The sequence below is a fragment of the Tachyglossus aculeatus genome, chromosome X5 (genome assembly GCF_015852505.1).
Source record: "Tachyglossus aculeatus isolate mTacAcu1 chromosome X5, mTacAcu1.pri, whole genome shotgun sequence".
Taxonomy (NCBI): domain Eukaryota; kingdom Metazoa; phylum Chordata; class Mammalia; order Monotremata; family Tachyglossidae; genus Tachyglossus; species Tachyglossus aculeatus.
In genome coordinates, this window is record NC_052097.1 from 4,974,689 (window position 1) to 4,997,392 (window position 22,704).

At 51.8% G+C, this 22,704-nt stretch overlaps 1 protein-coding gene across 2 annotated transcripts; it reads right to left on the reverse strand.

The window, feature by feature from the left end:
* Positions 1–3,779: 3,779 nt before the first annotated feature.
* Positions 3,780–11,490, reverse strand: NKX6-1 (NK6 homeobox 1). Of its 2 annotated transcripts, XM_038769312.1 has the most exons (5): positions 11,330–11,472; positions 11,169–11,230; positions 10,800–11,072; positions 7,300–7,472; positions 3,780–4,075 (listed from the first exon to the last, which is right to left on the reverse strand). In XM_038769312.1, the coding sequence occupies exons 1-5, from the start codon at positions 11,470–11,472 to the stop codon at positions 3,812–3,814; spliced, it is 915 nt and encodes a 304-aa protein (XP_038625240.1). In that variant the 3' UTR covers positions 3,780–3,811. The 2 variants fall into 2 exon arrangements, with proteins under 2 accessions (XP_038625240.1, XP_038625239.1); XM_038769311.1 differs by having other exon boundaries at positions 10,800–11,490.
* Between the last annotated feature and the right edge of the window lie 11,214 nt (positions 11,491–22,704).

Here is a 22,704-nt window from a genome sequence, read left to right on the forward strand (position 1 = left end):
TGTTGACGGCACTACCATCCTTCCCGGCTCACAAGCCCTGCAACCTCGGTGTCATCCTCGACTCTGCTCTCTCGTTCACCCCTCACATCCAAGCCGTCACCAAAACCTGCCGGTCTCACCTCCGCAACATCGCCAAGATCCGCCCTTTCCTCTCCATCCAAACGGCTGCCCTGCTGGTTCAATCTCTCATCCTATCCCGACTGGATTACTGCATCGGCCTCCTCTCTGATCTTCCCATCCTCCTGTCTCTCCCCACTTCAATCTATACTTCATGCTGCTGCCCGGATTATCTTTGTGCAGAAAAGCTCTGGGCATGTTACTCCTCTCCTCAAAAATCTTCTGTGGCTACCAATCAACCTACGCATCAGGCAGAAACTCCTCACCCTGGGCTTCAAAGCTGTCCATCACCTCGCCCCCTCCTACCTCACCTCCCTTCCTTCCTTCTCCAGCCCAGCTGGCACCCTCCGCTCCTCTGCTGCTAACCTCCTCACTGGGCCTCGTTCTTACCCGTCCCGCCGTCGACCCCCGGCCCACGTCCTCCCCCTGGCCTGGAATGCCCCCAATCCCTCTGCCCATCCGCCAAGCTCGCTCTCTCCCTCCCTTCAAAGCCCTACTGAGAGCTCACCTCCTCCAGGAGGCCTTCCCAGACTGAGCCCCCTCCTTCCTCTCCCCCTCCCCATCCCCCCGCCCTACCTCCTTCCCCTCCCCACAGCACCTGTATATATGTTTGTACAGATTAATTACTCTATTTTATTTGTACGTATTTACTATTCTATTTATTTGGTTAATATGTTTTGTTTTGTTGTCTGTCTCCCCCTTCTAGACTGTGACCCCGCTGTTGGGTAGGGACCGTCTCTATATGTTGCCAACTTGTACTTCCCAAGCGCTTAGTACAGTGCTCTGCACACAGTAAACGCTCAATAAAAAAGATTGATTGATTAGTACAGTGCTCTGCACATAGTAAGCGCTCAATAAATACGATTGAATGAATGAATGACTTTGGGCAAGTCACTTAACTTCTCTGGGCCTCAATTACCTATCTGTACAATGGGGATTAAGACTGTGAGCCCCCCGTGGGACAGCCTGATCACCTTGTAACCTCCCCAGCACTTAGAACAGTGCTTTGCACGTAGTAAGCGCTTAATAAAGACCATCATTATCATTATCACCTTGTATCTACCCCAGCGCTTAGAACAGTGCTTGGCATATAGTAAGCGCTTAAAAAATACCATTATTATTATTATTATTATTATTATACCATTATACTGTGGGTCTCCCTCCCTCGACCTCCCAGCTCGTCGGGGTTTGGCGGAGGGTGGTCGCCCCCTGATTTAAAGTCCCTGCAGTAGTGTGGAAAACGGGGAAGGGGCTGTCACGGGGGTCCCAGCCCCCTCCGGGTCTCCCATTCGACCATGCAACCTTCAGCTCCTAGTCCCCTGCCCATCTTGGGGTGGCTTGCCAGAATATTCATTCGATCGCATTTATTTAGGGCTTACTGTGTACAGAGCACTGTACTAAGCGCTTGGAAGGTACAATATAGCAAATAAAGAGAGGCAATCCCTGCCCACAAAGGGCTCACAGTCTGGAGGTGGGGGAGACAGACCACTTGTGGATGATTTCTTGCCGAATTGTACTATCCAAGCGCTTAGTACAGTTCTCTGTACACAGTAAGCACTAAATAAATACGATTGAATGAATGAATGAAAACAACATGGCGTAGTGCCTAGAGCCCGGACCTGGGAGTCGGAAGGTCATGGGTTCTAATCCCGGCTCCTCCACTTCTGCTGGGTGACCTGGGACATGTCACTTGATTTCTCTGAGCTTCAGTTCCCTCATCTGGAAAATGGGGATGGAGACTGTAAGCCCCACGTGGGACAGGGATTGTGTCCAACCTGACAATAATAATAATAATAGTATTTGTTATGAGCTTACTATGTACCAAGCACTGTTCTAAGCGCTGGGGGAGATGCAAGGTGATCAAGTTGTCCCACGTGGGGCTTACAGTCTTAATCCCCAATTTAATAATAATAATAATGGTTATTATTATTAAACCCCAATTTAATAATAACAATAATGGTGGTATTTGTTAAGAGCTTACTATGTGTGAAGCACTGTTCTAAGCGCTGGGGGGGGATACAAGGTGATCAGGTTGTTCCCCGTGGGGCTCACAGTCTTAATCCCCATTTTACAGGTGAGGGAACTGAGGCCCAGAGAAATGAAATGACTTGCCCAAAGTCACGCACTTGACAGGTGGTGGAGCCGGGATTAGAACTCACGACCTCTGACTTCCAAGCCCGGGCTCTTTCCACTAAGCCACGCTGCTTCTCTTTGCGATTTGCTTGTATCCTCCCCCAGCACTTAGTACGGCACAGAGTAAGAACTTAGCAAATACCATAATAATAATAATTATTCCATAATAATATAATATCATTAGTATCAATAGCCGACCCTCACCCCGCAGCCCCGGGTTTCCCCCCGCAATAGAAACCGGACTGGACTGTCACTTTGAGCCGTCAGCTTTATTAACGCGCTCACTCAGCAGACGTCTTCAAACTGCTTTTAATTGATTTAGTCTTCGGATCAAAGTGCATTACATTTAACTGGTCCTGCAAAGGGCCTTTACTTCTCTTTACAAACCGAAGGGTTGTGGGGTTGGGTTTTCTTTTTTTAAAATATAAATTAATAAAGGTTAAGGACGCTAACAGATCGTACATTAGCTTAAAAAGAAAGGAAACCATTTACATAGTCTATAGTTTTCTTTATGATACAAAAACACAGGGGAAACTCCCTTAGGGTCGATCCGATTACAGGCCCGAATCCGCGCGGCTAACTTGAACCCGCGTTTTCGGGGAAAGGACCGGTCGGAAATAAACACCAATTGCTTTCCCCTGCCCCCTTCCTCCCCTTTCCTCTCCTGGGTCGGGGGGCTATCTGTTGCTAGACACCCCCAATAAATAGCAGGGTTCGGTGCCGGAGGAGGAGGAGGAAGAGAGGGGGGCTCGGTAAAAAGACAGGGCAGGGCTCTGGACTCCTGGGTTCCGGCTCTGAGCTCAGTCGGTCTCCCCACTACCCCCGGCCTTCCGCGAGAGATGGGCAGAGGGGGCATCTAAAGAGAAGGGGGTCTTGGGACTCCCTCCCTCAAAATCCTCCAAACCTCTTTTGGAGGGAGAAGCGGATCTGAAAAACGGATCGGGGGAGGAAAAGGAAAAATAAAAAAAGACCCACATTTTCTATACAAAAAAAGGGAGGGAGGTTATTTTACATTTTAAATATTCACAGTAAAGTCACTTCTAGGCAGTATGACTCACGATTTATTTACAAAGAGCCTCTGCCAGCCGTCCAGGGTTGGGGGGGGGACACGCCCTCCACTCGACCCCCTCCTCCCCCCAGACCCTAATTCCGCTCTCCCGGGAGAGAAACAAGAGGCCACGACCCTCCAATAACATCTGCCTCCAGTCCGGTCAGTTCCACGTCTCTTTCCTTCCTTTCTCTCTCCCTGCACCAACAGGGATCCTAAGAAGGACCTGCGAGTGAGCTGGGATTTTTTTTTTGGGGGGGGGGGAGTGTTCTTAGGGGTGGGGTGTGATTTAATGCACGTGTGTGTGTGCGTGTGTGATCATGTGTAACTGCGGACCCCTCCCCTTTTTCTAGTTTACACTTGGAATCTCCCCCCCCCCCCTCTTATTTTTTAGGGAGTTTAGAAAAATATATATATATGTACATCTCAGAAAATAGCAAATGTCCACTGTCCCCTTCCCCTCGGCGGGGTGGGGGTGGGAGATGGGGGTGTGGGTGGAGGGGAGGGGGCGGTTTAGGAGCTCTCGGGCTCGGAGGTGTGAAGGAGAAGGGGTCCGCTCCCGCCCCCGCCCCCGGACTTGTGTTTGTTGAGGAGCCGCGTGATCTTCTCGTCGTCCGAATTGGGGTCCAGGGGCTTGTTGTAGAGGTCATCCTCCTCCTCCTCGTTGTCCGAGGCCCCTTTGAGCCGCTCCGTCTCCGAGTCCTGCTTCTTCTTGGCCGTGGCCATCTCGGCCGCGTGTTTCTTCCGCCACTTGGTCCGGCGGTTCTGGAACCAGACCTGGCCCAGCCCGGGAAACGCCGGGACGAGGGAGCGGGAGCGGGACCGCGGGATGGAAAGACGGAGGAGAGAGGGAAAGACAGGGCGAGCGGGAAACGGACAGAGGCAGAGACGTCGGAGAAACGGGGACAGAAAGACGAGCGACCGGAGAGAGACACGGAAAAAGAGAAAGGGAGAGGGGGTGAGAGGAGAGAGATAGAGGAGAAAGGGAGGGGCAGAGAGCGATCGGAGAGGGATGGGGAAAAACAGAGAGACAGAGTGACCAGAGAGAGACAGAACCCGAGCGCAAACAGAGAAACAGAGAGACAGAAACAGAGAGTGACCAGAGACAGAGAAACAGAGAGACAGAGTGACCAGAGAGAGACAGAACCCAAGAGCAAACAGAGAAATATAGGGACAGAAACAGAGAGTGACCAGAGACAAACAGAGAGACAGAGTGACCAGAGAGAGAGAGAACCCGACAGCAAACAGAGAGACATAGGGACAGAAACAGAGAGTGACCACAGAAAAACAGAGAGACAGATTGACCAAAGAGAGACAGAACCCAAGAGCAAACAGAGAAACAGAGGGACAGAAACAAAGAGTGACCAGAGACAGAAAGAGAAACAGAGAGACAGAGTGACCAGAGAAAGACAGAACCCGAGAGCAAACCAAGAAACAGAGGGACAGAAACAGAGAGTGACCAGAGACAGAAAGAGAAACAGAGACAGAGTGACCAGAGAGAGGCAGAACCCGAGAGCAAACAGAGAAACAGAGGGACAGAAACAGAGAGTGACCAGGGACAGAAAGAGAAACAGAGAGAAACAGAGGGACCAGAGAGAGACAGGGGAAGACAGAGAGAAAGAGAGATTAGTGACAAAATCGGGGGCAGCGTAATGCAAACCCCCAGCTCCCAAAGATCCCCCAAGCCCCTACTCCATGGAACTCTCTGCCCTCTTGTCCACTGAAGTTCCAGCATCGGTCCACCATCCCAGTCCCACGCAGTAACTGACAAACTTACTTCCGTTGCCATAGCGACGAGGAGCGGCAGGATATTGATAGCGCCACTAATCCTTTCCCAGAGGAGAACAAAAAATTAAGTAACTTTCAAAAAGCGCCTTTTTAAAAGTTTCTGAACTTCCTCCTCTCTGTCCGAAAAGTCGGTATTGAATTTCAGTTTGTGTGTGTGTGTGTGTGTGTGTGTGTGTGTGTGTTTTATTTAGTTATATATTTTGCTGTTGTTTTCCTGTTTGGGAGACTTTCAAAACCAACCGAAGTTGGTAAAAGAGAAAAAGACGTGGGGGGTGGGGGGGGAGCTGGTTGTGGGGAGGAGTGCAACCTGTTTCGTTTACCTCTCTATCTCTCTTCCCTTCTGCTCATCTGTCGACTTGATTCGCCTAATCAGAAGTCGGATAACAGGCAAAGATTGTCGACAACTAACCTCCCCCCTCTCCCGCGCCCAACACAAAAAGTCAGACATTGGAGAGTGCTCTCCGTCGATCTTCCTTCCTGAAGCAAATCAAACAAACTCGGGGCCCAGGAATTCCCTTCTCTCGTCAACTCAGATTTTTTTACTTTATCACTCAGTCGTAACGCGCTTCATTCACTTGAAGGCTGCCGGGGTGTTCGTTTCCAGCTTTAGCTTCAAGTCAAACTTTGAAATTCTAAAATTCTGATTCAATAAATGTATTCCTGCGTTTCAACCTCTTCGTGCAGCGTCCCAGATCCGGCCAAATTATCGTTTTAACGCCGCCTAAACCCCACTTAATCCCCAGGGCAAGAATTTTCCATCCCCTCCATTTTGGACCCAATTTCGGATGGATTGATTTTTCGTTCTTGCCTTCAGCCCACGCCAGGAGCGATCTTTCTTTATGCTCCCCCGGCTGTTCCGAATTCTTTCCTGAGAATCAGCGTGGCAAGGAGAGGGGACGGGGGATTCGATTGTGCAAACTGCGATCATTCATTCCTCTTCGTTTAGACGTATTTACAGTGACAAATGAGGACCTGAGGATTAGTGTGGTCGGATGTGAAACGTTCTCTGCCCAGGCCCCCGTAATTCCACCGATTGTAAAATGTGTTATAACTAAGGAGGCTGTGCTGACCCTTGAAAATAATATTACCACCTAAACGAATTCTACTGACCCTTGTATATAATATTACCACCTAAACGAATTCTTAGCGTGCCTGTTGAACTCGCCAAATATCTCGGGCAGAAATATTTTATTCTAGCGCTGTGGGGTTGGAAGAACAAAGAGGAAAACTCGAACAAAACACCGCAGCCTGGAATTCAGCTGGAAAAAAAAATACTTTCCAACGAATCGAATCCGTAAAACAAAATCTAAAAACGCCCTCACAGCAAACTCTATAAATCTTTATAAGACTCGTCCTTATCTTCCGAGCAAAAGTCTTTAGAATTTGACCACGATAACGGACTCCAAACACAGGTGGTATTTTAACTAATGATTCCTAGTTAGCTGTCAGGAAAGTACCGATTGTCCAGCCGGAAAATTCAGTGAATTGGTTTGCTTGCTCTTTTAGTAATAAGTAATTAGAGAAAGAGTATTTCTAGACATTGCTTTTCCCAAATACTGTCCAATCACTAGCGAAATGAAAACTTCAATTAAAGAAAACTTACATCTGCGCCCCTGCCAGCTCGGAGTTCCAACAGAAACTAGGGTATTGGTGGGTTGCCCCCTTCGATCGGAAGGAACTTCGATGAGACAACACCCCCCCACACCTCACACACCCCCACCACCATACTGAGCTTCCCAATTTGCGGAAAACCACGTGTACTTAAAAACCCGTCTGCGAGGCAGTTTCCACCAAGGTCCCCCGCCGCCACTGCGGATGGGAAAATAATTATGATGGTATTTGTTAAGCGCTTACTAGGTGCAAAGCACTGTTCAAAGCGGGGAAAACGGAGCTTCCCCAAAGCGAGGATCTAAGCAGACTACTAATCGCAGGCATCAGGTGCTTACTGTGTGCCAAGCGTGGTGCTAAAAATAAAATTATATATATCATCCCGGGCCTGTGAGCAATCTCAGCCCCGGCTTTGTTCTCCCACCGGCGGGAGAGGTTCGGATCTCGGTGAGTTGGGCGCGAAAGGTTTTTCACGGCTCCTTGACAGTTCCCACGGGTTCTTCCTCAGGGGCCCGGCCCATTGTCCGCCCATCTCCCCAGGCCCGAAGCCCTGAGCCTCTTTTGGGTCGAACTTTTTCCCTCCCACGCGTGACCCGGCCCCTCACCTTGACCTGGCTCTCCGTCATGCCCAGGGAATAGGCTAGCCTGGCCCTCTCGGGGCCCGCGAGGTATTTAGTCTGCTCAAACGTCTTTTCTAGGGCGAAGATCTGCTGTCCGGAGAAAGTGGGTCTCGTGTGTTTCCTTTTCCCGTCCTTGTCCAGCAGGATTGAGCCTTGATCTGCGCGAAGGAAAAAGGCGCAGACGATAATTTATTTATTCTGACGGTATTGACACCTGTCTACATGTCTGTCTCCCCCTTCTAGACCGCGAGCCCGTTGTCGGGTAGGGACCGTCTCTATCTGTTGCCGACTTGTACTTCCCAAGCGCTTAGTCCAGTGCGCTGCATATAGTAAGCGCTCAATAAATACGATTGAATGAATGAATGAATAACGGATTAAGCGGCGACTTCGAAACGGGACGATTAGGCGCGCACACGCACGAGAAAATCGCAACTTGGTTTTGCGGGGAGGGGGCGGGGAAACCTCACTTTTAAAATCAATCAATCACTGGTATTTATTGAGCGCTTGCCGGGTGCAGAACGCTGTACTAGACGCTTGAGACGGGAACAATAATAATAATGATGATGATGGAATTCGTTAAGCATTTACTGTGTGCCAGGCGATACACTAAGCGCTGGGACAAACAAATCGGATTGGACACAGTCCCTGTCATATTTCCCATTTTACAGATGAGGTAGCTGAGGCCTAGAGAAGTGAAGTGATTTAGCTAAAGTCATCCAGCAGACAAGTGGTGGAGCCGGGATTAGAACACTCCTACCCATACGCGGCGACAAAATGAGCAGACGCGTTTCCTGCCCTCTACGAGTTTCCAGTCCAGAGGACTGGATTTTTTCATACTTTGTTCCTCGAAAAAGCCCCCAGGAGCAGGGTCGGCGGGTGCGAATCGAACCACAACACGTTTTACTTCCTCCATCCACTTGCATTTTTAAATAACGCTGGGCATTTGAAACGCGCAATAAATAATCCTCCACCGAGCCTGCAAATCAAGCCCGGGCAAAGAACCGTTTCTCGTTACGGAAAAGTTTGCCGGGGCCAAATTAAGGGAGGTTTCTTTCAGAAGTCAGAAGAGGCTCCTGAAATCCCCGCAAGCAAGATCTAAAGCAACACGCTGTAGTCGACTTTCGGTGCGCATTTTGGTGCGTATTTTGGTTAATTTGGCTAATCTCGGGCTCGCTTGTGGACGCTTCCCCCCTTCTAGACTGTGGGCCCGTTGTAGGGTAGGGATCGTCTCTATCCGTTGCCGAATTGTACTTTCCAAGCACTCAGGACAGTGCTCAGTACGCAGTAAGCGCTCAACAAATATGACTGATTGAACGAATGACTTAAAGACGCGCGCGTCCCGGTGGCATGGGATGAGATGGGGGACATAATGGGGCGTGGGAATGGGGAGGAGGGATAAGATTTCCTGAGGAACGATGGAAACCGTTTCCAAACCAGCCCGCGACCCCCTCCCCTTCCTCTTTGGGGCAAGGGGCTTCCTGGGATGCTTGGGGCCGGGGTTTACTCTTGGTCCAAAAACTTGACCTCCTTGGAGAGACGGGAAAGGACCCAGGAGCGCGAGAAGCTTCCCCTATCGCCCCCAGAAAGAGGGCAGGGCAGGATAAAGATGGAGAAGCAGCAGCTTAGATTTTTCTCAGGGGAAAATGTTTGGAGATGCCATCATTTCCTCTCCCAGTTTCTTCCAGCTGTTTGTTAGTTTCCCTCCCTTCTCCTTTCTGTCCCTACGCATCTCTCTCTGACTCTGTCTCTCTTTTGGTCTCTGCCTCTCTTTCTGCCTCCATCTCTCTCCGACGGTCACCCCTTTCGTCTCTGTACCTCGTTCTGCCTGTCTCCTTTGGTCTCTTCCTCTCTTTCGGCCTCTATCTCTGCCCCTCTTTTTGTCACTATATTTCTCACTGTCTGCCTCTCTGTCTCTGTATCTCTCTGCCTCTTTTCGTCTCTGCCTCTCTTTCGGTCTCTATGTCTCTCTCTCTGACGGTTTCCCCTTTTTTCTCTGTCTATACTTCACTCTGTCTTCGTCTTTTCGTCTCTGCCTCTCTTTCGGTCTCTATCTCTGCCCCCTTTTTGTCACTATATTTCTCACTGTCTGCCTGTCTCTGGATTCATTCAATCGCATTTATTGAGCACTTACTCTGTGCAGAGCACTGTACTAAGCGCTTGAATCTCTCTGCCTCTTTTCATCTCTGCTTCTCTTTCTGTTTCCTCCTCTCTCTGACGGACTCCCCTTTTGTCTCTGTCTATACTTCGCTCTGTCTTCCTCTTTTCGTCTCTGCCTCTCTTTCGGTCTCTATCTCTGCCCCCTATTTTGTCACTATATTTCTCACTGTCTGCCTCTCTGTCTCTGTATTCATTCAATCGTATTTATTGAGCGCTTACTGTGTGTAGAGCACTGTACTAAGCCCTTGAATCTCTCTACTTCTTTTCGTCTCTGCCTCTCTGTCTCCGTCTCTCTCTGACGGTCTCCCCTTTTGTCTCTGTCTATACTTCGCTCTGTCTTCGTCTTTTCGTCTCTGCCTCTCTTTCTGTCTCCGTCTCTCTCTGACGGTCTCCCCTTTTGTCTCTGTCTATACTTCGCTCTGTCTTCGTCTTTTCGTCTCTGCCTCTCTTTCGGTCTCTACCTCTGCCCCTTTTTTGTCTCTACAACTCGCTATGCCTGCCTCTCTTTCTGTCTGTATCTGCCTCTCTTTTCCTCTCTGCCTGTCTTTCTATCTCTGTCTCCTTTTTTGATTCTACATCTCTCTGCCTCTCTTTCTCTGCATCTCTCTGCTCTCTTTTCGTCTCTGCCTCTCTCCCTGTCTCTATTTCTGCCTTCTTTTCTGCCGTCTGCCTCTCTGTATCTCTCTGTCTCTCTTTCCATCTCTGTCCTTCTCTTTCTCTGTCTCTCCCATCCCCGACACGAAACTCTCTCCTCCCGCAAAGGACTCGGGGTTCGGGTCGCAGTGACAGCCACACGGATATTTTTCGGGGGGGGGGGGGGGGGAGGGTGACAGGCTGAACTGTGAGCCCCATGTGGGACCTCCTGATTAGTTTATATCTAGCCCAGCGCTTAGAACAGTGCTTGGCACGGAGTAAGCGCTTAATAAATACCATATTAAAAAAAAAGGAAGCCAGATCCAAAGGGCCTCCTCCAAGGACCGAGAAGGGGCCCGCAAGAGCCTCCTTTCTGGAGGTCAGAGGGGTCAGGGTCACCTCTCCCCCCAGGACCTGCGGGGGGCCTAGCTTCGTTAGGGGGGGATGAAGGTCACAAGGGTCAGGGTCGCCCCTCCCCCAGGACCTGAGGGGGATCTAGCTTCGTTAGGGGGGGATAAAGGTCAGAGGGGTCAGGGTCGCCCCTCCCCCCAGGACCTGTAGGGGGTCTGGCTTCGTTAGGGGAGGGGCGGGGATCCGTCCTGGAGGGCGGGAGGAAGTGGGAGAGCCCCCTCCCCAGCTCGGGGGCAGCCTGAGTCTGAGGCCCGGGGGGCGGGGAGGTTGGGGGGGGGACTCACGGGGTCCGCAGGCCAGGCGCGCATCCCTCCAGGCGGGGCTGGTCATCACCCCCGGCCAGAAGAGGGGGGTCCTGCCGGGCAGCTCGGCCAGGGGCTTGGGGTAGCGGCCCAAGGAGGCCGCGGCGGCCGCGGCCGCGGCGGCTGCGGGGCTGAAGTAGAGGCCGGGGGGAGGAGGAGGAGGAGGGGGAGGAGGAGGAGGAGGTGGAGGAGGGGGAGGACTGAGGCTGCCGAACCGGGGCAGGCCAGCCAGGAGCCCCCCGGCAGCGGCGGCAGAGGAGGCGGTGGAAGAAGAGGTGGAGGCCGCGGAGGAGGAGGAGGAGGAGGATGGAGAGGTCAGGGTGGCACCCGCGGGCAGGGGCAGGGGCACGGCCGGCCGGCTGAGGATGTCGTTGATGCCATGCGGGGTGGCGGCCGCCGGCTGCTGCGGGGGGCTGCCCAGGGGCGAGAGACCCCCGGGGCCGGGGGGCTTGGGCGGGGGGCCCAGAGGCGGGGACGGGGACGAGGACGACGACGACGAGGAGGACGACGACGACGAGGACGACGACGAGGAAGGTCCGGCCGGGAGCTGCGGGAAGGAGGCCGGGTAGAGGGGGCTCTTCATCTCGGCCAGGCTGTGCAGGGCGGCCAGGGGCGGGCAGCTCAGCAGGAAGGGTCTGGGCCGGGGTCCCTCCATCGGCCCCAAGGCCAGCATCCCCCGCCGGGGCCGGACCCGGGCGTCCCGAGCCTCCCCGCCCGCCCCGGAGCCTCCCGGGGGCAGGGACCGGCCGAGGACCAAGACGAGGAGGACGAGGAGGACGACGACCGCGAGGAGGGAGGCCGCCACCAGCCTCCACCCCTCCGGGGGGGTCTCTCCCGCTCCCGCCGCGTCACTTCGCCTCCATCCCGTCCAGTCCCGGTCTTCGCCGCCTCCGCCGGGCGGCCCTCCCGGATGGCCTGGGGCCGGGGGCCGGGGGCCGGGTCTTGCTCTTCCTCCGGGCCTGGGCTAAGCGTTGGGGCCCAGGGATTCGGCCGGTCCGAGGAGCGAGCCCTCGCCGGGCCGTGGGGGGAAGGAAGGTCAGGAGGAGGTGGAGGAGGAGGAGGAGGTGATGGAAGTAGTCAAAGGACGGGGGTGGGGGGCCGGGGGGCAGATAACGGGTGCCAGGGATGCCAAGGCTGGCAGGCTCGGGGGCTGGGCGGGGAAGGGTCCGGCCCAGGCCCAGGAGGAGCCCGCAGCCCCGCCGGCCGGCCCCGGACCTTGTCTCTGCCCTCCTCCTCCTCCTCCTCCTCCTCCTCTGCCTCTGCCCGCTTGCTCTGCCCTCCTCCTCCTCCTCCTCTGCCTCTGCCACTGCCCGCCTGCTCTGCCCCGGCGGCTGACAGCGACCATCCACCGCTCAGAGGTACTAAAACCCTCCCAACCCGCCCGGACTCCCTTTAGCCGCCGGGGAGGGAAAGTGGGGCGGGGGGCGGGGAGATGGGGGAGGGGGCGGGGAGCTGGAGGAGGGGACTGGGAGGAGGGGGAGGGGACTGGGGGACGGAGGAGGGGGCTGGGGGATGGAGGAAGGGGCTGGGGGATGGAGGAGGAGGCTGGGGGGTGGAGGAAGGGGCTGGGGGCTGGAGGAGAGGGATAAGGGATGGAGGAGGGGGCTAGGGGATGGAGGAGGGGGCTAGGGGATGGAGGAGGGGGCTGGGGGGTAGGGGAGGGGGCTGGGAACTGGAGGAGGGGGCTGGGGGCTGGGGGCTGGGGGAAGGCTCTGAGGGCTGAGGGGAGGCAGGAGAAAACTTTGAGAGACGTCACTGCCCAAGGGAGAGGGGGCACGGGGGAGAAGGGGGCTTAGGGGGAGAGGAGGGGAGGGGGGCGAGGGGGGAGGCAGGAGAGAACTTTGAGAGACGTCACTGCCCGGCGGAGAAGGGGGAGAAGGGGATTAGGGGGAAAGGAGGGGCGGGGGTCGAGGGGGAGAGGAGGGGAGGGGGTCGGCTGGGGAAAGCAGGAGAGAACTTTGAGAGACGTCACTACTCGGGGGGGGGGGGGGGGGGAAGGGGCGTATTGAACGGCCCCGGAGGGGTGGGGGGCGCCAAGCGGTGGTTTGCATATGGGGTCCGGTCCCGCCGGGAAAGGGTGAGACAGGCCTGGAAGAGGTCGGGGGGCTTTTGGGGGACTTTGGGGGGGGGGCGAGGTGTGCATGGAGGCTCGTTGGGGGCGGGGAAGGTGCTGCTGATTGTCGGGTGGTCCTCTCCCAGGCGCTTAGTCCAGTGCCTCCCTCACAATAAGCGCCCAATAAATAGGATTGGAGAAGTGGGGAGGGGGCGACAGGGCGTAGGAGGGGCTGGATTGTCCGCTGCCCTAACGGGGAGCGAGAAGGACCAGCAATTAATTATGTTAAATCAAACAGGGACAGGGGAGGGGGAAAGGGAGGGAGGGGTCCTTTTTCTTTAGGGGAGAAATAAGGAAAATCCAGGCCTGCCCAGGGCCCAGGGCCCACCGCCCGCTGCCTACCGCCCAGCTCGGACAGACTCCCCCGGCAGGTCAGTAAAACAGCTATTGCGGCAGCAGCCGGGGGCGCAGGGCTGGTCCTTTTTCGAAGAGATTAATTAAGAGCCATATGGGCGCCCCCAGAATTGTGTAAATTAATTAGTTGCTCTTTCAACAAACCTATAGAAGTCCCGAAAGCCCTGCGGGGCCGAGGCGAGCAGCTTCCTCTTCTCTTTCTCCCCTCTCGGATGCCAGTTTCCCTTCCCTCGCCCCGTCCACTTTGCTCCTCGCCCTAGCACCGGTTTCCCTCCTCCTCCTCCTCCAATAATTAATAATAATAATAATAGAAGCAGCGTGGCTCAGTAGAAAGAGCACGGGTTGGGGAGCCAAAGGTTGGGGATTCTAATCCCGGCTCCGCCACTTGTCAGCTGTGTGACCTTGGGCAAGTCACTCAACTTCTCTGGGCCTCAGTTCCCTCATCTGTAAAATGGGGATGAAGACTGTGAACCCCACGTGGGACAACCTGATTACCTTGTATCTACTCCAGCCCTTAGAAGAGTGCTTGGCACATAGTAAGTGCTTAACACATACCAACATTATTATTATTGTTGTTTGTTAAACGCTTACTATGTGCCAAGCACTGTTCTAAGCGCTGGGGTAGATACGAGATAATCAGATGGTCCCACGTGGGGCTCACAGTGCTAATCCCCATTTTACAGATGAAGTAACTAAGGCACAGAGAAGTTAAGTGATTTGCCCAATTCACCCTTCACTCTCTTCATCTAGCTGGAATTTGCCCCTTGCTTTGCTTTGGTGGAAGGATCCAATTCATTCTTTCATTCAATCGTATTTATTGAGCGCTTTCTATAGTAATAATAATAATAACGATGATGGCATTTGTTAAGCGCTGGGGAGGATACAAGGTGATCCGGTTGTCCCACGTGGGGCTCACAGTCTTAATCCCCATTTTACAGATGAGGTAACTGAGGCACAGAGAAGTTAAGTGACTTCCCCAAAGCCACACAGCTGACAAATTTGTGTGTGCACTGTACTAAGCGCTTGGGAAGTACAAATCGGTAACATGTAGAGACGGTCCCTCTCCAACAACAGGCTCACAGTCTAGAATCTCTCCAAGGCCACGTTTCCTAGTTTGGAGGATTTTTTTTTCTCCTTCATTTAATTGGTGTGTTTAGACTCGGGTGGGAAGGTTTCCCCCGGGCCTGGTGGGATCCCAAAGCATGCCCCCTCCTCCTGTTAGGACCCTAAAAGCAGTGTGGCTCAATGGCAAGAGCCCGGGCTTGGGAGTCGGAGGTCGTGGGTTCTAATCCCGGCTCCGCCACTTGTCTGCTGTGTGACTTTGGGCAAGTCACTTCACTTCTCTGTGCCTCAGTTACCTCATCTGGAAAATGAGGATGAAGACTGTGAGCCCCACGTGGGACAACCTGATGACCTTGTATCTACCCCAGCGCTTAGAACAGTGCTTGACACATAGTAAGAGCTTAACAAAAACCACCATTATTATTATTATTATTGCTAATAATAATAATAAAAGTGGCCCGGGACCCCAAGATTAAATAGCCCGGCTCAGCCCCCCCCGAAAAAAGCCCAGGGGAGGGTGGAGCGAGGCTCTTATATCCAGAGGACGGTGGGGAGCTTTCCTGTTGCATCTCCAAGCAGGACAATAATCCTGGTATTTGTTTAGCGCTTACTAGGCGCCAAGCACTGTACTAAGCGCTGGGTGAGGTGGGCGGCCGACGCCCAGGGGAGAGACAGGAGTGCCAACCTTTCAGGAGGAAACAGCGTGGCTAGTAGTAAGATCGCGGGCAGGGGAGTCCGAGGATGTGGGTTCTAAATCAACTAAGCACCTGTCTGCTGGGTGACCTTGGGCAAGCCGCTGAACTTCTCTGTGCCTCAGTTACCTCATCTTTAAAATGGTGGGGGGAAGACTGTGAGCCCCACGTGGGACAACCTGATTACCTTGTATCTACCCCAGCGCTTAGAACAGTGCCTGGCACATAGTGAGCGCTTAACAAATATTATTAAAGGATCTGCCTTTGGCGAGGTCATTCCACAACGAGTCCACAACGGGAATGGAGGTGGGAGAGTGAGAGTAGGGGGCGGAGGGAGGTGGGCGAGAGGGCGTTGTGGGAGGAAGAGCAGGGGTGGAGGGCGTTGGAGGAGGAGGAAGGGCGTTGGGGAAAGAGGAGCAGGGGTGAAGGGCGTTGTGGGAGGAGGGAGGGCGTTGGGGAAGGAAGAACAGTGGTGGAGGGCGTTGGAGGAGGAGAAAGGGCGCTGGGGAAAGCGGGGCAGGGGTGGAGGGCGTTGTGGGAGGAGGGAGGGCGTTGGGGGAGGAAGAGCAGAGGTGGAGGGCATTGGGGAAAGAGAAGCATGGGTGGAGGGCGTTGTGGGAGGAGGGAGGGCGTTGGGGGAGGAAGAGCAGAGGTGGACATTGGAGGAGGAAGAAGGGCGTTGGGGAAAGAGGGGCAGGGCTGAAGGGTGTTGTGAGAGGAAGGAGGGCGTTATAGAAGCAAGAGTAGGGGTGGGGGAGAGGGAGAGGGAGGTGGAGAGAAAGTCCGATGCCGTATCTGATGTGTCCGCCGGGAGCGGGGATGAGAGGATTGGGCCGGGGGCTGCGGATTTAATAATAATAAAAAAATAATAATACTTGTGATATTCGTTAAGCGTTTACTATGTGCCAGGCACCGTATTAAGCGCTGGGGTTGATATAAGCTAATCAGGTTGGACACGGTCCCAGTCCCACCTGGGGCTCCCAGTCTCCATCCCCATGTCGCTGAGGTACAGAGAAGTTAAGGGAGTTGTCCAGGGTCGCACAGCAGACAAGTGGCGGAGCCTGCTCAGGGTCAAACAGCAGGCAGGGGGTGGAGCCGGGATTAGAACCCATGACCTCCTGACTCCCCAGCTTGTGCCTCCATCCCAGGGGGACCGGAGAGGAAGATGGACCTCCATCCCGGGGGGGGTGGGGAGCACAGGATGCGATGAGAAGCACTGTGGTTTGGGCAAGTCACTTCACTTCTCTGTGCTTCAGTTCCCTCATCTGTCAAATGGGGATGAAGACTGTGAGCCCCACGTGGGACAACCTGATTACCTTGCATCCACCCCAGCGCTTAGAACAGTGCTTGTCACTTAGTAAGCACTGTTCTAAACTACTCTATGCCTCAATTCCCTCATCTGTAAAATGGGGATGAAGACTGTGAGCCCCACGTAGGACAACCTGATTACCCTGTATCTACCATAGCGCCTAGAACAGTGCTTGGCACATAGTAAGCGCTTAACAAATGCCGTCATCATCATCATAACAGAAACAGACATACTCCTGCCCTCAGCGAGCTCACAGTGGGGGAGACAGACATTATTAGAAGTAAATAAATGGGTAAATAAATGAATTTAGAGGGATGTCCGGGGTCTCTAATTCCCTTCTCATGGTGCCAGTGTAGACCCGTGTAGCCGTGGGTTTGCGTTTTGGACGGAGAGATAAAGGGGGGGAGGGGGCAGACCCAGGGGACCCCCGGCCTACATTTGAGGGAGCTAACGGGGTGGGAGAAAAATGGATGATTATCCTCCCCCGCCCACCGAGGCTATAATAATGGTATTTGTTAAGCGCTTACTATGTGCCAAGCACTGTTCTAAGCGCCGGGGTAGACACAAGGTAAGCAGGTTGTCCCACGTGGGCTCACACTCTTAATCCCCATTTTTCAGAAGAGGTAACTGAGGCACAGAGAAGTCAAGTGACTTGCCTAACGTCACACAGCGGACAAGTGGCCGAGTCGGGATTAGAACCCACGACCTCCGACTCCCTAGCCCGGGCTCTTTCCACTAAGCCGTGCTGGTTCTCTAAGCTCCAACTCTCTGTCTCTGCCCGCCTCTCACTTTTTCATTCAATTGTATTTAAAGGGTTTACTGTGTGCAGAGCACTGTTCTAAGCGCCTGGGAGAGGACAATTCAACAATAAACAGACACAATCGCCGCCCACGACGATCCCCCCCCCCCCCCCCCCGCCCCCCGGCTCCTCTCTGAGGGCCAATTCCAGCGCAGACACTTGCCTGCTGTGCGACCGGGGGAAAGTCACTTGACTTCTCTGTGCCGCTGTTTCCTCATTTGTAAAAGGGAGATAAAATATCTGTTCTTCTTCCTCCATGGCCTGTGTCTAATATAATGATCTTGTATCTAGTTTTTTTTAACTGTTACTATTAACACTATTAGTATTGATTATATAATAATAATAATTGTGGTATTTCTTTAAGCACTTACTGTGTGCCAGGCACTGTACTAAGCGCTGGGGTGGATACAAGCAAATCGGGTTGGACACAGTCTATGTTCCACATAGCGATCATAGTCTTCATCCCCATTTTGAAGATGAAAGAACTGAGGCCCAGAGAAGCGAAGTGACTTGCCCAAGGTCACACAGCAGATAAGTGGCGGGGCTGGGATTAGAACCCATGACCTTCTGCCTCTAAGGCCTGGGCTCTAACCATTACGCCACGCTCCATCTGCCCAGATAAACGCTTAATAGAAGCAGGAGTGGCTCAGTGGAAAGAGCCCGGGCTTGGGAGCCAGAGGTCATGGGTTCTAATCCCGACTCCGCCACTTGTCAGATGTGTGATTTTGGGCAAGTCACTTAACTTCTCTGTTTCTCAGTTACCTCATCTGTAAAATGGGGATGAAGACCGTGAGCCCCACGTGGGACAACCTAATCACCTTGTAACCCCCACCCCCAGCACTTAGAACAGTGCTTCGCACATAGTAAACGCTTAACAAATGCCATTATTATTATTATTCATCATCATCCTCATTATCATTATTTATTTTTTTGTGACTGGAAGGACGTTGCCTGGCCTGGGCCGGCTTGGGAATTTCGCAAACACTTGGGAATTTCTCTTCCCCCCGACTCCCGTCTACACAGGCCCTAGAGCTCCGAGGGACAAACTCCTTCTGGGAAAAATGGATCTTCTTGGAAATAACTGTCCACAAACCGCCCTCCCCGAAGCAACTGGCGCCACACCAGAGATTTCCAGAGGAAGGGAAAAGGAAATCGAATCGAAATCCTTGGCGTCCCCACACCCCCAAACTGGAATTTCGGGATTCCAGGGGCCTCATCGGCCGAGGAAAGACCCGGCTTCCTTAATCGATCAATCATCCATCCATCAATCGTATTTACTGAGCGCTTACTGTGTGCGGGGCACTGGATTAACCGTTTGGGAGAGGACAATGTAAAAATTATTATTATTACTATTATTAGGGTATTTGTTAAGCGCTTACTATGTGCCGAGCATCATCATCATCAATCGCATTTATTGAGAGCTTACTATGTGCAGAGCACTGTACTAAGCGCTTGGGAAGTACAAATTGGCAACATATAGAGACAGTCCCTACCCAACAGTGGGCTCACAGTCTAAAAGGGGGAGACAGAGAACAAAACCAAACATACTAACAAAATAAAATAAATAGGATAGATATGTACAAGTAAAATAAATAAATAAATAAATAGAGTAATAAATATGTACAACCATATATACATATATACAGGTATACATGTATACAGGTATATATGTACTGTTCTAAACGCTGGGGTAGATACAAGGTAATTGGGTTGTCCCACGTGGGGCTCACAGTCTTCATCCCCATTTTACAGATGAGGGAACTGAGGCACAGGGAATAGTAATAATGATCATGATAATAATGATGGTATTTGTTAAGCGCTTACTATGTGCCAAGCTCTGTTCTAAGCGCTGGGGTAGATTCAAGTTAGTCGGGTTGTCCCACGTGGAGATCACAGTCTTAACCCCCATTTTACAGATTAGGGAACTGAGGCACAGAGAAGGGAACCGGCTTGCCCAAGATCACACGGCAGACAGTCGGGATTAGAACCCAGGTCCTCTGACTCCCAAACCCGGGCTCTTTCCACTAAGCCCCGCTGCTTCCCCCCTATAATGGATACATTCCCTGCCCACAACGAGCTCCCAGGATAAGGGGGAGACGGACAGGAATAGAAATGGAAGCAGCATAATTTAGCGGAAAGAGCCCCAAGAGGGACAACCTGATTACCTTGCATCCACCCCAGTGCTTAGAACAGTGCTTGGCACATAGTAGGTGCTCAACAAATACCATCATTATCATCATTATCATTATTATTCCCTGTGCCTCAGTTCTCTCATCTGTAAAATGGGGATTAAGACTGTGAGCCCCACGTGGGACAAACTGATTACCTTGTATCTACCCCAGCGCTTAGAACAGTGCTTGGCACACAGTAAGCACTCAAAAAAAATACCATCATTATTATCATTATTAGTTCCCTCATCTCTAAAATGGGGATTAAGATTGTGAGCCCCACTTGGGACAACACGATTACTTTGAATCTACCCCAGCGCTTAGAACAGTGCTTGGTACATAGTAAGCGCTTAACAAATACCATAATTATTATTATCAGCGTGTCTTAGTGGCAAGAGCGCTGGCTTCGGAGTCAGAGGACGTGGGTTCTAATCCCGGCTCCGCCACTTGTCTGCTTTGTAACCTTGGGCAAGTCACTTCACTTCTCTGAGCCTCAGTTACCTGATCTGGAAAATGGGGATTAAGACTTTGAGCCCCATTTGGGACAACTTGATTACCTTGTAACTACCCCAGCGCTTACAACAGTGTTTGGCACATAGTAAGCGCTCAACAAATACCATCAGGATTATCATTACCATCATTCCCTGTGCCACAGTTCTTTCATCTATAAAAACGAGATTGAGACTATGAGCCCCATGTGGGACAACCTGATTACCTTGTAACTACCCCAGCGCTTAGAATAGTGTTTGGGACATAGTAAGCGCTCAACAAATACCATTAGGATTATCATTACCATCATTCCCTGTGCCACAGTTCTCTCATCTGCAAAAACGAGATTGAGACTATGAGCCCCATGTTGGACAACCTGATTACCTTGTAACAACCCCAGCACTTAGAACAGTGTTTGGCATATAGTAAGCGCTCAATACCATTAGGATTATCATTACCATCATTCCCTGTGCCACAGTTCTCTCATCTGTAAAAAGGAAATTGAGACTATGAGCCCCATGTGGGACAACCTGATTACCTTGTAACAACCCCAGAGCTTAGAACAGTGTTTGGCACATAGTAAGCGCTCAACAAATACCATTAGGATTATCATTACCATCATTCCCTATGCCACAGTTCCCTCATTTGTCAAAAGGAGATTAAGACTATGAGCCCCATGTGGAACAACCTGATTACCTTGTAACTACCCCAGCGCTTAGAACAGTGTTTGGCACATAGTAAGCGCTCAACAAATACCATCAGGATTATCATTACCATCATTCCCTGTGCCACAGTTCTCTCATCTGTAAAAACGAGATTGAGACTATGAGCCCCATGTGGGACAACCTGATTACCTTGTAACAACCCCAGCGCTTAGAACAGTGTTTGGCACATAGTAAGCGCTCAACAAATACCATCAGGATTATCATTACCATCATTCCCTGTGCCACAGTTCTCTCATCTGTAAAAAGGAGATTGAGACTATGAGCCCCATGTGGGACAACCTGATTACCTTGTAACAACCCCAGCTCTTAGAACAGTGTTTGGCACATAGTAAGCGCTCAACAAATACCATCAGGATTATCATTACCATCATTCCCTTTGCCACAGTTCCCTCATCTGTAAAAAGGAGATTAAGACTATGAGCCCCATGTGGGACAACCTGATTACCTTGTAACAACCCCAGCGCTTAGACCAGTGTTTGGCACATAGTAAGCGCTTAACAAATACAATATTATTGGAGTCCGTTTTTGGGTAGGGACCGTCTCTAGATGTTGCCGATTTGTACTTCCCAAGCGCTTAGTACCGTGCTCTGCACCCAGTAAGCGTTCAATAAATACGATTGAATAAATGAATTATTATGGTTATTATTATGATTATTATTAGTGCTTGGAGATCCGTCCCGTTCCCTGGCTCCACATGGACGAAAGCGCGCCAAAGCCTGAACCGCTGCCGCCCCCGTGTGGATAAACGCGCTGAAAAGTTTCTCAGCGCTGCGTTCCTGCTTAAAAAAGTAATAATAATTTATAATAATAATAAAGATAATAATAATAATGATAATGCTGTTTGGGGATAAGAGAAGCAGCGTGGCTTAGTGGAAAAAGCACGGGCTTGGGAGTCAATCAATCAATCAATCAATCGTATTTATTGAGCGCTTACTGTGTGCAGAGCACTGGACTAAGCGCTTGGGAAGTACAAGTTGGCAACACAGTCCCTACCCAACAGTGGGCTCACAGTCTAAAAGGGGGAGACAGAGAACAAAACCAAACATAGTAACAAAATAGAATAGAATAGATATGTACAAGTAAAATAAATAGAGTAATAAATATGTACAAACATATATACATATATACAGGTGCTGTGGGGAAGGGAAGGAGGTAAGATGGGGGGATGGAGAGGGGGACGAGGGGGAGAGGAAGGAAGGGGCTCAGTCTGGGAAGGCCTCCTGGAGGAGGTGAGCTCTCAGTAGGGCCTTGAAGGGAGGAAGAGGTCATGGGTTCAAATCCCAGCTCTGCCACTTGTCAGCTGTGTCTTTGGGCAAGTCATTTAACTTCTCTGTGCCTCAGTTACCTCATCTGTAAATGGGGATTAAAATTGTGAGCCCCACGTGGGACAACCTGATCACCTTGTATTAGCCCCAGCGCTTAGAACAGTGATTTGCACATAGTAAGCGCTTAACAAATGCCATCATCATCATCATAAATGAGGTTTTCCAAGGCTCCTGATCCCAGACTAAGCCCCCCTTTTCCTCAGCTCCTCCACACCTCACCCCAACTCGCTCCCTTTGCTCTATGCCCCCTCCCCGCCCCACAGGACTTGTGTGTATAATATTATGGTATCTGTTAAGCGCTATGTGCTAAGCACTGTTCTAAGCTCTGGGGTAGATACAGGGTAATCAGGTTGTCCCACGTGGGGCTGACACTTTTATTCCCCATTTTCCCGAAGAGGTAGCTGAGGCACAGAGAAGTTAAGTGACTAGCCCAAAGTCACACAGCTGACAAGTGGCGGAGTGGGGATTATTCATTCGTTCATTCATTCAATCGTATTTATTGAGCGCTGTGTGCCGAGCACTGTACTAAGCACTTGGAAAGACCTCTGACTCCCAAGCCCGTGCTCTTTCCACTAAGCCACGCTGCTTCTCACAGGGCTGGGGTAGATACAAGATAATCAGGTTGGACACAGTCCCTGTCCCACATTTTAATGATAACAATGATGATGATGATAGTCTTTATTAAGCGCTTACTATGTGCCAAACACTGTTCTAAGAGCTGAGGTAATCAGGCGGTCTCACGTGGGGCTCCCAATTTTAATCCCCATTTTCCAGATGAGGGAACTGAGGCACAGAGAAGTGAAGTGACTTGCCCAAAGTCACACAGCTGATAAGTGGTGGAGCTCCCAATC

Excerpts from the sequence above, each read along its gene's own strand:
- NKX6-1 (XM_038769311.1), bottom strand. The coding sequence starts at position 11,490 with ATGCTGGCCTTGGGGCCGATGGAGGGACCCCGGCCCAGACCCTTCCTG. Across the intron at positions 7,473-10,799 it reads GCGCCTGGCCTGCGGACCCC|ATCAAGGCTCAATCCTGCTG; the intron begins GTGAGTCCCCCC and ends TCCTTCGCGCAG. Across the intron at positions 4,076-7,299 it reads TGACGGAGAGCCAGGTCAAG|GTCTGGTTCCAGAACCGCCG; the intron begins GTGAGGGGCCGG and ends GGGCTGGGCCAG.